The sequence below is a fragment of the Salvelinus fontinalis genome, chromosome 15 (genome assembly GCF_029448725.1).
Source record: "Salvelinus fontinalis isolate EN_2023a chromosome 15, ASM2944872v1, whole genome shotgun sequence".
Taxonomy (NCBI): domain Eukaryota; kingdom Metazoa; phylum Chordata; class Actinopteri; order Salmoniformes; family Salmonidae; genus Salvelinus; species Salvelinus fontinalis.
Window position 1 is genome coordinate 1,392,505 of NC_074679.1, and position 15,607 is coordinate 1,408,111.

The following is a 15,607-nucleotide window of genomic DNA, read 5'->3' on the forward strand; positions in this document are numbered from 1 at the left end:
AGTCATAAACCCCGCCTATTTAAAAAATGTATCTTAAGAATTTTTAGATTTTAAAGCTAACCCTAACCACACTGCTAACCTTAAATGAACACTGAAAAACACATTTTTGCTTTCAGGAATTTTTATGATATACATTGTGGCTGTGGTAACTGGTGACAACCCAATAGCTGATGACTGGTCATTTGTCAACAATCAAGACCCATCACTCAAAACCCATTGGACGAGAAAGACAGAAGTCCCTCCGCTCGGACCTTCTCCTCCAATGGGTTTTGAGAAGGAGACGAGAGGACGCTAGGGGAATGTGATTGAGAAAAGGCCAATGTACAGGTTTGCGTTCCAAAAAAATAAATCGACCAATGGTTATTCGGTTGAAGGTTGTAAACGGGGAGCATTGGAGACTGTGAACATTTTTTTCAGGCGGTTTTAGGTCACCATTTCGATTAATCACGCAAAAACGCGTTGGCCCAATGAAAGTGCCCCATCTTGCGACAACAGGCAGTAGTTGAGTATACCCTCCAAATCCAGCATACGCCACTGTTTGTGTTTGAGGAATGCAGGGGTGAGTGGTACTCGCTGCTACACGAGCTGTATTTAGACACCACCGCATCTGCCAGACGTGCTGTAGGTATTGTCCCATTTTTTTTTTTTTTTTTTAATCTTCCTCTGGTTTTAAACAGGAATTTCTCATGTAAACTATGTTTTTCACCCCATGTGAACGAGTGGTGGTGGTGGTGGTAGGTTAGGGTTGTGCTACCATATTCCCAGCCCGTTAGCACAGAGTTGCCGCTAGTTACTACGTCATTTAAAATGGCGCCAAGATTAAAGTTCAGAGGGCCACCGAATCTGTCATAATGTTCCATAATAAACATAAATTAGATCCACACACTCTTAACGCGTCCATATGCAGAGTGGAGGCACAATACTGTGGTCCAGCGATACTATACATCTCAGCCAAATTCGTTGAATGGGAACTTAGCATTAGCTAGGCTAGCTAACTTGCGAACGTTACGTGGCTTAAAGCAGATAGCTACTAGCTAGCTTAGCTAGTTAACTAACTGCCGTGTTTACTAGTTTAGGGGGTGCGACGGCGACAAGCAGTCTCTGCCAAGTTGGCACGTCAGACAGGCTATCTTTCAGTGACAAACATGTTTTCTTATTTACTTGTTCGTATAGCTACTCAACTAGCTGCGAATGCTTGTTTGTTTGACACGTTGTCGCAGGTCATACATGGTTGTGCTTGGTCAACATGAGGTAGTAGATTCGTAAAGTTTTTTTTTTAGTCTAATATGAGTCTGTTCTTGGCAAGTTATTTGTTTGGACATAGAGGTGGTTTATTATAGCTAAACACATTCTAACCTTACACGGTTTTTACCCGGGGCGCGTTCATCATGTGCGTTCAAGACAACTGGGAACTCGCAAAATACGATGTCAGTGCTCTTCAGGTCGGGAAGTCGGAGCTCTAGAAAAGATGCCCAAGTTCGAGTTGGAAGTTGGATGACAACTCAAAAAATAGAAATCCAATTCGGGGTTCGTTTTTCTCCGAGTTCCCAGTTGTTTTGCAACGTGGCTTTGGATCACCGTTTAAAAAAATATATATTTTATTTATTTAAAATACAGATCAACAATTTACATTCTTACATCATACATAACAGAACGCAGGTATTAACGAGAAAATAGTGAAACAAATAAAATAAACAACTCTAGTGCAATTGTTGAACGTTCAGACACAGCCGTGAGGTCATTGTGATGTAGTTAGTGTTTTTTTGCTTGCTATCTTGTATGGTAATAAACACTGTCAGTAGCACAGGTGTGTTAGTTAGGAGGCTTGAAACAAATGCATGAAGAGTGACTAGCACTTCTGTGTGATGTTTTTGTTGAGGGCAGTGGGGGAGGTGACCATCTTATAACTGATCAGTAAGAGTAATATTTTGTTTCTTCATAATTGCAAACAAATGATTTACCATTATCTGTCAACTCTGTCCAATAACTCTTCATTGATCATCAGTCAGGCTGATGACAGTCATGTTTAGTGTCTGGTGACAGAGTTTTGTACATGGAGGCAAAGGATTCTGTCTGTACTGGGCAGTTGGTTATGAATCTCCTCTTTTCAGATTACACCATTACACCTTGACCTCGCCAAGACTGACAATGAAGAGAAGTCGACATCCAAGCAGCAGCGAAGAAGACTCTGATAATGGAAGTAAGCATTCTCTCTCGTCTAGACTAATGCTACGTTCAAAACAACTGGGAACTCTGAAAAATACAAAGTCAAATCATGACGTCATTGATTTTCAGGTCGGAAAGTTTGAGCTCTAGAAAAGGCCAGAGTTGGAATACCGAGTTGGATGACCGTTCTAATCGATTTTTCCCAGTTGGAGCTAGTTTTTCCCCCAGAGTTCCCAGTTGTTTTGAACGCTCGGAAGTCAGAGATTTCCGAGTTCCCAGTTGATTTGAACACGACATAACACTAACCTCTACTCCAGACTAACCCCCAGTGCTTGACATTAGGGTTAGGGTCACTTGTCCAAAAATACAAATTGTATAATGCAAGGAACCACTTTATGAAATGCATCGCCGTATTATTTTTCCCCATAGAGAATCCGACAGAGTAGGCTACACTCTGCCTATTGGCTTCTTTGCATATTCAAGCCTGTTTCAAAATACCCTTGGTAGCCTAAGATATTGCTACATTGCAATTACAAAAACAGTTAAATAGCAATGAGGCTGATGCAACAGATCAGACCGCTTAGCATGTTGATCAAGTTTGATTTCTTCATATTATAAGCTCAGCAATGACTGTAGGCTACGTGCAAATGTTCCGAAACACAGTTAGTGGGGAAACAACATGCACAAGTGGTTTCAAATGACAGAGATGTAAAAATATGTTAGAAATGAAGAAACGGGGGGATCTAAAGATGCATCAACTAGCCTGGGTTATTAACATGGCTAGGGGGGGATCTAAAGATGCATCAACTAGCCTGGGTTATTAACATGGCTAGGGGGGGATCTAAAGATGCATCAACTAGCCTGGGTTATTAACATGGCTAGGGGGGGATCTAAAGATGCATCAACTAGCCTGGGTTATTAACATGGCTAGGATTGGGTCTGTGGCTGCTGGTCAATCACATCATGTTGTTTTGATAACCAATAGAACATGGTTTCATGGCATATGAAGTGTTTATAAAATAATTCCCTCAACATTTCTAAGATTGTATTTTTAAAGTCTACTTTGAAACAAGGTAAGACATGCTTCATAAAATGACATGACACTTTCAGATTTTAAAACAATTACATTTATGGTTAAATAGTTTCAAAATGCTGACTGCATCTGCTCGGATTCAAGATGGGTGCATCCGCTGGGATTCAAGGTGGGTGATGGGCGGTGCTCAACTGGCACTGTCCTTCTCTCTCCGGTCTTCTGACCAGTTGATCTGAACCGTGCCTCGTATGTCAAAAAAAATCAAGCCTTTATACGTTAATGTTAATTCTTTCATCATATTTGCCAAACATGACTGTGCTGCTATAGCCCCTTGCTTTAGCTACTGTCATAGAGTTAAATATTTTCATCAAGAAACTGATCAAAACACACAGGTGTTAAATCAAGGTGACTTACAAAGATGAGGACCAAGAAGAGGGAGTGTGGTGATGTAGTGTCCACAACTAGAGAATCATTGTGGAATCTGAAAGGACACGTATCCTGAAAGCATGGTGGTGTACTGAGTAGGTGCACATGCTAAAATAAAGGATTGAGGTGGGTAGCTAGCTAAGTGTGTCATTGTAGCAAGGTATTTCTGAACAAAAAAATCCAATCTCTTAAGTTGTTTTTTTTTCGTTCTATTAGCCTATTGTATAGATATCATTGATTTTTGTCCCAATAGGCCAGACATATTACCTCTTTCAAGGAAGTTTCAATTTTTTTCTGGTTATTTTACCTAAAAACCCTATAGGCCTACCTAATTAAAAAAAAATAGATATATATTTTTAAATCTGCATCGCTGCCCAGACTGGCAAGAATGTCCCGAAGGGTGTTTCGCATCCCCATCGCATGAGCCTGAAGCCACAGACTCGTGCCAAACTCGTATTTCTAAAAGGGAATTCAAAGGCACGGAGCCAAAAAAGGCATTTTTCATTTGTATTTCATTCTTATTTCATTCTAAGTAAGTCACAGCCTATATGTTGGAATTTATAGACTATAATGATTCAATAGAACAAAATGTTGTTTAAATGCGGAGCCTTAATATTCCTGCCTAGTGTGTCACTCGCAGTTGCTTTACTTATTTTTAGGCTATAGCTTTGAAATATACTGAAATAATAGGCTAATAATATAGCCTAAATACTCACTCCCTGTCTGGTTCCTGACCTATTCAGTGTTTATATGACATGTAGCCTATTTGAAATGACGAGTGCTTTTTACTGTCACCTTTTCATGTTTTATTAAAATACTGTTCATTTAAATCATCTGGTTTGGTTTCAATACTTCAAAACCAAATGGCAGGTCCAGGTACTCACAAAAATAGATTGGTGTTGGTGAAATGGTCATTTTAACGGTCAGAATTTGGAGCAGCAATTCTTTCTTCTTCCTGTGAGCGAGGAGTGTTTTTAGCGGTTGGAAATGATGTGGCGCGCCAGAGAGCGACTGATGAGCGGGATTTCCGACCACTCAACATACTTGGCTCTGATCCAATGCTGATTGGAGTAATTCTTTGATATTGTGATAAACATTTTGTTGTTGTTGTTGTTTATTCCGGACAAGTGTTAATGTCGAGCTCCATCTAACCTCTTCCCCAGACTAGAGGTCTTCACGGATCCGTACCCGAATACCCGGGACCCGAGTGGCTTCGGATACAGAATTGTAAACTAGATGGTATTTTCCATGAAGAAATATTGGTGGAACTTGCTTTAACACTTTACAAGTATTTTTGTGGTAGTGGAAGAAGTTTTAAAATGTTTTACTTAAGCCAAGAAGTTAAATATAATCAAAGTAAAACAATTGGTCTGATTGCTTTGATAGACTACACATATATGTTCCGAAATGCTATTACGGGAGAACATCATTCTCAAAGGCCCGATGAGAACCTTTTTTATCATGCGACAGATGCCTAATGGTAGAAACTTAGAATATCTGAAGAACTAACGAAAGGATTGTGCTTTACTGCGTTTGGACAGTAGTAGAAGAAATGCTGGTTTCAATATCAGGAATCTTAAGATTTTTTTTCTTCTGTGGTGGAATTTTGGCTGTAGGCTATTGAAAGCAAGGTAAGTTGAGCTATTTAAAACAAGACAGATTTCAAACAATGATATGGCTGGCTAGGCATCGCAATGATATGGCATCGCAATGATATGGCATCGCAATGATATGGGTGGCTAGGTATCACATATGGAATTATTTAGGTTATTAGAATAGCATTCCAATGTTGGTTGTGTGTGCCGGGAGTTTGTGGCATTGTCTGTAGGCTATGGCTAGCTGCTATGGTATTCTAGAGAATATCTTCCTGGCCTGAACCGAATGCACACTACAAAATGTGCAACATTGGATTGTTTTGAGTGGCATGCAATATAACCAATTTTGACTTTGTGGCTGTGGATTTTTAGTCTGACTGACAGCTCTCACAGCTCATCCTCGCCCTATAATTACGTGGGTCGTGTCATTCAGGCTAGTGGAGTCTGACTTTGTGGCTATGGAATCTAGTGGAACCTCGCTTTCTGCCCATTCAAACGTACGCTGGCGTTTTGCGTCCATTCATCAAGTGGACGCAGAGAGAATTTCGGAGGGACAACTATTGCGAGTGTCAAAGAGTGAGAATGGAAGAGACACAGGGGACATCCTGCTGTGCTGCTCTTGGCCATGAAGCGCATCAAGTCAGACTGGAGGTCCAGCCTGTCCACCAACATGATGAACAGTCTACTGATTGATTGATCTCCGTCCACAGACTGAGGACTGCAAGGCTGTTAGCAAGTGATGGTGCTCAAAAAGGTCAAGGAGACTATTCTCACTGAAGCAGGGAGGCTGAAGGCTGGGAAACACACACACTCATTCTTTAACACAAGATGGCGCAGATAGAGATGGCAGCTTCTCTTCTTGTCCTTAGGAAACTGTGTAGTATTTAACTTTTTTTTATTTATTTTTTATTCTTACATTGTTAGCCCAGAAAACCTTGTGTTATTACATACAACAGGGAAGAACTATTGGATATCAGAGAGACGTCAACTTACCAGCACTACGACCAGGAATACGACTTTCCACGAGCGGATCCTTTGTCTGCACCTCCCAGGGCATTTGAACTGATTCCAGAGGCCTACCCAAAACAACACCGCCGGAGGGGAGGGAGCCGGAACGATCTTCTAGTGAGGCTTCGGATGCGCGCACACCACCCACCGCTTCCCAGTATATGACTCGCTAATGTCCGGTCCCTAGTTAAAGTCTTACAAATCAGGGCAAGAGTTGCTTTCTGAAGTGATATCCGGGGTTGTAACGTACTCTGTTTCACGGAAACATGGCTAGCTGGAGACATGTTGTCGTAGTCTGTACAGCCAACGGGATTTTCAGAATAAACATCTCTCCGGCAAGAAGAAAAGAGGGGTGTATGTTTCATGATTGACGACTCCTGATGTAATTGTAACATGCAATAACTCAAGTCCTTTTGTTCACCCCACCTAGAATTCCTCAATCCAATGCCGACCGTATTATCTCCCAAGAGAACTCTACTCGGTTGTCGTCACATCCGTGTATATCCCCCCCGCAAGCGGATACCAAGACGGCCATCAAGGAACTTCACTGGACTTTATTCAAATGGAAACCATTTATCCTGAGGCTGCATTTATTGTAGCTGGGGCTTTTAACAAAGCTAATTTGTGAACAAGGCTACCTAAATTCTATCAGCATATCGATTGCAGTACACGAGCGAGTAACACGCTCGACCATTGCTACTCTAACTTCTGCGACCTATACAAGGCCCTTCCCCCTGCCCTCCTTTTGGCATATCCGACCATTATTCCATCTTGTTGCTCCCCTCCTATAGGCAGAAACTAAAACAGGAAGCGCCCGTGCGTAGGTCTATCCAACGCTGGTCTGACCAATCAGATTCCACGCGTAAAGATTGCTTTGATCACGTGGACTGGGATATGTTCCGGGTAGCCTCAGAGAATAACATTGACGTATACGCTGACTCTGTGAGAGAGTTTATATGGAAGTGTATCGGAGATGTACCCACTGTGAAACTAAAAAGCTTCCCTAACCAGAAACTATGGATTGATGGCAGCATTCGCGCAAAACTGAAAGCACATACCACCGCATTTAATCATGGCAAGGCGACTGGAAATATGACCGAATACAAACAGTGTAGTTATTCCCTCCGCAAGGCAATCAAACAATCGAAGCGTCAGTATAGAGACAAAGTGGAATTGCAAATCATCGGCTCAGACACGAGACGTATGTGGCAGGGTCTACAGACAATCACGGATTACAAAAAGAAAACCAGCCCCGTCGCGCACATCGTCTTGCTTCCAGACAAATTAAACAACTTCTTTGCATGCTTTGAGGACAATACAGTGCCACCGACTCGGCCCGCTACCAAAGACTGTGGGCTCTCCGTGGCCGATGTGAGTAAAACATTTAAATGTGTTAACCCTCGCAAGGCTGCTGGCCCAGACGGCATCCCTAGCTGTGTCCTCAGAGAATGTGCAGACCAGCTGGCTGGTGTTTTTACGGACATATTCAATCAATCCTTATCCCAGTCTGCTGTCTCCACATGCTTCAAGATGGCCACCGTTGTTCCTGTACTCAAGAAGGCAAAGATAAATGAGCTAAACGACTACCGCCCCGTAGCACTCACTTCTGTCATCAGGAAGTGCTTTGAGAGATGAGTTGAGGATCATATCACCTCCATCCTACCTGTCACCCTAGACCCACTCATGGTTAGCAGATGTTATCGCGAGTATAGTGAAATGCTTGTGCTTCTAGTTCTGACAGTGCAGCAGTATCTAACAATTCCACAACAAAACCTAATACACACAATCTAGTTATGGGATTAGAATATATATAAGTTTAAAATATATGGATGAGCAGTGACAGAGCGGCTCAGATGCAATAGATGGTAAAGGATACAGTATACACATATATATATATATATATATATATATATATATATATATATATATATATATATATATATATATATATATATATATATATATATATATATATATATATATATATATATATATATATATATACATTATACTGCCTCCAGCTCACGTTACATTATACTGCCTCCACGTTACATTATACCGCCTCCAGCTCACGTTACATTATACTGCCTCCACGTTACATTATACTGTCTCCAGCTCACGTTACATTATACCGCCTCCAGCTCACGTTACATTATACCGCCTCCAGCTCACGTTACATTATACCGTCTCCAGCTCACGTTACATTATACTGCCTCCACGTTACATTATACTGTCTCCAGCTCACGTTACGTTATACTGCCTCCACGTTACATTATACTGCCTCCAGCTCACGTTACATTATACCGCCTCCAGCTCACGTTACATTATACTGTCTCCAGCTCACGTTACATTATACCGCCTCCAGCTCACGTTACATTATACCGCCTCCAGCTCACGTTACATTATACCGCCTCCAGCTCACGTTACATTATACCGTCTCCAGCTCACGTTACATTATACTGCCTCCACGTTACATTATACCGCCTCCAGCTCACGTTACATTATACTGCCTCCACGTTACATTATACTGTCTCCAGCTCACGTTACATTATACCGCCTCCAGCTCACGTTACATTATACCGCCTCCAGCTCACGTTACATTATACCGTCTCCAGCTCACGTTACATTATACTGCCTCCACGTTACATTATACTGTCTCCAGCTCACGTTACGTTATACTGCCTCCACGTTACATTATACTGCCTCCAGCTCACGTTACATTATACCGCCTCCAGCTCACGTTACATTATACTGTCTCCAGCTCACGTTACATTATACCGCCTCCAGCTCACGTTACATTATACCGCCTCCAGCTCACGTTACATTATACCGCCTCCAGCTCACGTTACATTATACTGTCTCCAGCTCACGTTACATTATACCGCCTCCAGCTCACGTTACATTATACTGTCTCCAGCTCACGTTACGTTATACCGCCTCCAGCTCACGTTACATTATACTGCCTCCACGTTACATTATACTGTCTCCAGCTCACGTTACATTATACTGTCTCCAGCTCACGTTACATTATACCGCCTCCAGCTCACGTTACATTATACCGCCTCCAGCTCACGTTACATTATACCGCCTCCAGCTCACGTTACATTATACCGCCTCCAGCTCACGTTACGTTATACCGCCTCCAGCTCACGTTACATTATACCGCCTCCAGCTCACGTTACATTATACTGCCTCCAGCTCGCGTTACGTTATACTGTCTCCAGCTCACGTTACGTTATACCGTCTCCAGCTCACGTTACATTATACTGCCTCCAGCTCACGTTACATTATACTGTCTCCAGCTCACGTTACGTTATACCGCCTCCAGCTCACGTTACATTATACCGTCTCCAGCTCACGTTACATTATACCGCCTCCAGCTCACGTTACATTATACCGTCTCCAGCTCACGTTACATTATACCGCCTCCAGCTCACGTTACGTTATACCGCCTCCAGCTCACGTTACGTTATACCGCCTCCAGCTCACGTTGCGTTATACCGTCTCCAGCTCACGTTACGTTATACCGTCTCCAGCTCACGTTACGTTATACCGTCTCCAGCTCACGTTACGTTATACCGTCTCCAGCTCACGTTACATTATACCGTCTCCAGCTCACGTTACGTTATACCGCCTCCAGCTCACGTTACATTATACCGTCTCCAGCTCACGTTGCGTTATACCGTCTCCAGCTCACGTTACATTATACCGTCTCCAGCTCACGTTACGTTATACCGCCTCCAGCTCACGTTACATTATACTGCCTCCACGTTACGTTATACCGCCTCCAGCTCACGTTGCGTTATACCGTCTCCAGCTCACGTTACGTTATACCGTCTCCAGCTCACGTTACGTTATACTGCCTCCACATTACGTTATACCGCCTCCAGCTCACGTTGCGTTATACCGTCTCCAGCTCACGTTACGTTATACCGCCTCCAGCTCACGTTACATTATACCGTCTCCAGCTCACGTTACGTTATACCGCCTCCAGCTCACGTTACATTATACCGTCTCCAGCTCACGTTACGTTATACCGTCTCCAGCTCACGTTACATTATACTGCCTCCAGCTCACGTTACATTATACTGTCTCCAGCTCACGTTACGTTATACCGCCTCCAGCTCACGTTACATTATACCGTCTCCAGCTCACGTTACATTATACCGCCTCCAGCTCACGTTACATTATACTGTCTCCAGCTCACGTTACATTATACCGCCTCCAGCTCACGTTACGTTATACCGCCTCCAGCTCACGTTACGTTATACCGCCTCCAGCTCACGTTGCGTTATACCGTCTCCAGCTCACGTTACGTTATACCGTCTCCAGCTCACGTTACGTTATACCGTCTCCAGCTCACGTTACGTTATACCGCCTCCAGCTCACGTTACATTATACCGTCTCCAGCTCACGTTACGTTATACCGCCTCCAGCTCACGTTACATTATACCGTCTCCAGCTCACGTTGCGTTATACCGTCTCCAGCTCACGTTACATTATACCGTCTCCAGCTCACGTTACGTTATACCGCCTCCAGCTCACGTTACATTATACTGCCTCCACGTTACGTTATACCGCCTCCAGCTCACGTTGCGTTATACCGTCTCCAGCTCACGTTACGTTATACCGTCTCCAGCTCACGTTACGTTATACTGCCTCCACATTACGTTATACCGCCTCCAGCTCACGTTGCGTTATACCGTCTCCAGCTCACGTTACGTTATACCGCCTCCAGCTCACGTTACATTATACCGTCTCCAGCTCACGTTACGTTATACCGCCTCCAGCTCACGTTACATTATACCGTCTCCAGCTCACGTTGCGTTATACCGTCTCCAGCTCACGTTACGTTATACCGTCTCCAGCTCACGTTACATTATACTGCCTCCACGTTACGTTATACCGCCTCCAGCTCACGTTGCGTTATACCGTCTCCAGCTCACGTTACGTTATACCGTCTCCAGCTCACGTTACGTTATACTGCCTCCACATTACGTTATACCGCCTCCAGCTCACGTTGCGTTATACCGTCTCCAGCTCACGTTACGTTATACCGCCTCCAGCTCACGTTACATTATACCGCCTCCAGCTCACGTTACGTTATACCGCCTCCAGCTCACGTTACATTATACCGTCTCCAGCTCACGTTACGTTATACCGCCTCCAGCTCACGTTACATTATACCGTCTCCAGCTCACGTTACATTATACCGCCTCCAGCTCACGTTACATTATACTGCCTCCAGCTCACGTTACATTATACCGCCTCCAGCTCACGTTACATTATACTGCCTCCAGCTCACGTTACATTATACTGCCTCCAGCTCACGTTGCGTTATACTGCCTCCAGCTCACGTTACATTATACCGCCTCCAGCTCACGTTACATTATACTGCCTCCAGCTCGCGTTACATTATACCGCCTCCAGCTCACGTTACATTATACCGCCTCCAGCTCACGTTACATTATACCGCCTCCAGCTCACGTTACATTATACCGCCTCCAGCTCACGTTACATTATACCGCCTCCAGCTCACGTTACATTATACCACCTCCAGCTCACGTTACATTATACTGCCTCCAGCTCACATTACATTATACTGCCTCCAGCTCACGTTACATTATACTGCCTCCAGCTCACGTTACGTTATACTGTCTCCAGCTCACGTTACATTATACCGTCTCCACGTTACATTATACTGCCTCCACGTTACATTATACTGCCTCCAGCTCACGTTACGTTATACCGCCACCAGCTCACGTTACATTATACTGCCTCCAGCTCACGTTACATTATACTGTCTCCAGCTCACGTTACGTTATACCGTCTCCAGCTCACGTTACATTATACCGCCTCCAGCTCACGTTACGTTATACCGTCTCCAGCTCACGTTACATTATACCACCTCCAGCTCACGTTACATTATACTGTCTCCAGCTCACGTTACGTTATACTGCCTCCAGCTCACGTTACATTATACTGCCTCCACATTACATTATACCACCTCCAGCTCACGTTACATTATACTGTCTCCAGCTCACGTTACGTTATACTGCCTCCAGCTCACGTTGCGTTATACTGCCTCCAGCTCACGTTACATTATACTGCCTCCACATTACATTATACCACCTCCAGCTCACGTTACATTATACTGTCTCCAGCTCACGTTACATTATACCGTCTCCAGCTCACGTTACGTTATACCGTCTCCAGCTCACGTTACATTATACCACCTCCAGCTCACGTTACATTATACTACCTCCAGCTCACGTTGCGTTATACTGTCTCCAGCTCACGTTACATTATACCGCCTCCAGCTCACGTTACATTATACCGCCTCCAGCTCACGTTACATTATACCGCCTCCAGCTCACGTTACGTTATACCGCCTCCAGCTCGCGTTACATTATACCGCCTCCAGCTCACGTTACATTATACCACCTCCAGCTCACGTTACATTATACTGCCTCCAGCTCACGTTACATTATACTGCCTCCAGCTCACGTTACATTATACTGCCTCCACGTTACATTATACCACCTCCAGCTCACGTTACATTATACCGCCTCCAGCTCACGTTACATTATACCGCCTCCAGCTCACGTTACGTTATACTGCCTCCAGCTCACGTTACATTATACCGCCTCCAGCTCACGTTACATTATACCGCCTCCACGTTACATTATACTGCCTCCACGTTACATTATACCGCCTCCAGCTCACGTTACATTATACCGTCTCCAGCTCACGTTACATTATACCGTCTCCAGCTCACGTTACATTATACTGCCTCCAGCTCACGTTACGTTATGCCGCCTCCAGCTCACGTTACATTATACCGTCTCCAGCTCACGTTACATTATACCGTCTCCAGCTCACGTTACGTTATACCGTCTCCAGCTCACGTTACGTTATACCGCCTCCAGCTCACGTTACATTATGCCGCCTCCAGCTCACGTTACATTATACCGCCTCCAGCTCACGTTACATTATACCGCCTCCAGCTCACGTTACATTATACCACCTCCAGCTCACGTTACATTATACCGCCTCCAGCTCACGTTACATTATACCGCCTCCAGCTCGCGTTACATTATACTGCCTCCAGCTCACGTTACATTATACCGCCTCCAGCTCGCGTTACATTATACTACCTCCAGCTCACGTTACATTATACTGTCTCCAGCTCACGTTGCATTATACCGCCTCCAGCTCACGTTACATTATACTGCCTCCAGCTCGCGTTACATTATACTACCTCCAGCTCACGTTGCATTATACCGCCTCCACGTTACATTATACCGCCTCCAGCTCACGTTACATTATACTGCCTCCAGCTCACGTTGCGTTATAGGAAGACTATACCCTATGCATCTGAATGGCGATAGGGTGGCGCACTTTACGAGTTGAGATTGAGAAATTAAAATAGCTTTTTTAGATCGTGGCCAGAAGTTAACACACAGTTGCATTTAGAATTGTTATTTGTTACGCAATGAATGGGCTGACCAATGAATGGGCTGACCAATGAATGGGCTGACCAATGACTGGGCTGACCAATGAATGGGCTGACCAATGAATGGGCTGACCAATGACTGGGCTGACCAATGACTGGTGCTGACCAATGACTGGTGCTGACCAATGACTGGGCTGACCAATGACGGGGCTGACCAATGACTGGGGCTGACCAATGACGGGGCTGACCAATGACTGGGGCTGACCAATGACTGGGGCTGACCAATGACTGGGGCTGACCAATGACTGGGGCTGACCAATGACTGGGCTGACCAATGACTGGGCTGACCAATGACTGGGCTGACCAATGACTGGGGCTGACCAATGACTGGGGCTGACCAATGACTGGGCTGACCAATGACTGGGGCTGACCAATGACTGGGGCTGACCAATGACTGGGGCTGACCAATGACTGGGGCTGACCAATGACTGGGGCTGACCAATGACTGGGGCTGACCAATGACTGGGGCTGACCAATGACTGGGGCTGACCAATGACTGGTGCTGACCAATGACTGGGCTTACAAAAACAGGTTTCACTCCAGTAGTCCACAGACTTTGAGGAGCTTCTCTGGTGCTGTCTGACAGGTGGCAGACTATTCCTATCCTCTAACTAGTCTGTATGCTGTGTGTGTGATTTAATAAAATGCATGACACTAATGAAAATACACATGCCAATTTAATTCCACAAAATTACGCACATTTTGACTGATAAGCATGACCGATCAAATGTTTTTCCAGTGGCTAACCGGTTAACATCCCTACCTCATAAATATTCATGAATCAGCTAACACAAAGTAAAGCTTATATTCATCATAAATATTCATAGTTGATATATTCCCCAGTTGTATCTGTTTCCAGGTCTGTGTTTCCTAGATGCATTAAGATATTATAATGCTGTTGAATCTGTTTCCAGGTCTGTGTTTCCTAGATGCATTAAGTTATTATAATGCTGTTGAATCTGTTTCCAGGTCTGTGTTTCCTAGATGCATTAAGTTATTATAATGCTGTTGAATCTGTTTCCAGGTCTGTGTTTCCTAGATGCATTAAGTTATTATAATGCTGTTGAATCTGTTTCCAGGTCTGTGTTTCCTAGATGCATTAAGTTATTATAATGCTGTTGAATCTGTTTCCAGGTCTGTGTTTCCTAGATGCATTAAGTTATTATAATGCTGTTGAATCTGTTTCCAGGTCTGTGTTTCCTAGATGCATTAAGTTATTATAATGCTGTTTGTATGTAGAGCAGACAACTGACTCCTTCTATTCCACAGTTTAGCAATATCACAGCTTGTCATATTGGGTTACATGAGTTTGACTCATCCTCCTTCCTGCTAGGCATATTCTGCACTTTTTTAGCTAAAGGGGTGTCTCACAATATCGATCAATTTAATCTCTTTTACAGTAAAACACTTTTACACAACCATCCATTTGATAAATGGAGTGATGTTGGGGATGTGAAAAACCATGGTTGTGTTTTGTTCTACCTCGGGTAGGAGTTTCTCTAAAATGCAGATGCCTTGTCACTAGTGCTCCCGAGTGGTGCAGTTGTCTAAGGCGCTGCATCACAGTGCTAGCTGTGCCACTAGAGATCCTGATTAGAGTCCAGGCTCTGTCGCAGGCGGCCGCGACCGGGAGACCCATCGTGTGGGTCGGATAGGAGTTTCTCTAAAATGTAGGGGCCTTGCCACTGGCCTACAAGTAAGGAAATGTCAGATAATTGAGATGACTGAAGTCTGATGTCTTTTCTCTGTCCTCTTTAAGGTAACTCCACTTCCTGGTCCCAACATTCTCAACCCAGGAGAGCCAATTGGAAGAAGCCCTCAGAAGTAAGTCATCCCACCCTTAACACCTAACCCCTCACCCGG

The 15,607-nt window shown here is 44.2% G+C and overlaps 1 protein-coding gene across 3 annotated transcripts in view; it reads left to right on the forward strand.

Moving 5' to 3' along the window:
* Positions 1-295: 295 nt before the first annotated feature.
* LOC129811257 (protein Jade-1-like) overlaps positions 296-15,607 on the forward strand; it is an 82,782-nt gene continuing 67,470 nt past the window's right edge. Inside the window, exons 1-3 of one of the 3 annotated variants that reach the window (XM_055862421.1) lie at positions 296-625; positions 2,112-2,200; positions 15,504-15,568. In XM_055862421.1, the coding sequence (XP_055718396.1) occupies positions 2,149-2,200; positions 15,504-15,568 (117 nt within the window). In that variant the 5' untranslated portion in view covers positions 296-625; positions 2,112-2,148. Of the gene's footprint in view, positions 626-830; positions 1,252-2,111; positions 2,201-15,503; positions 15,569-15,607 lie in introns of those variants that run through there. The other 2 variants (XM_055862420.1, XM_055862419.1) reach the window with 2 other exon arrangements.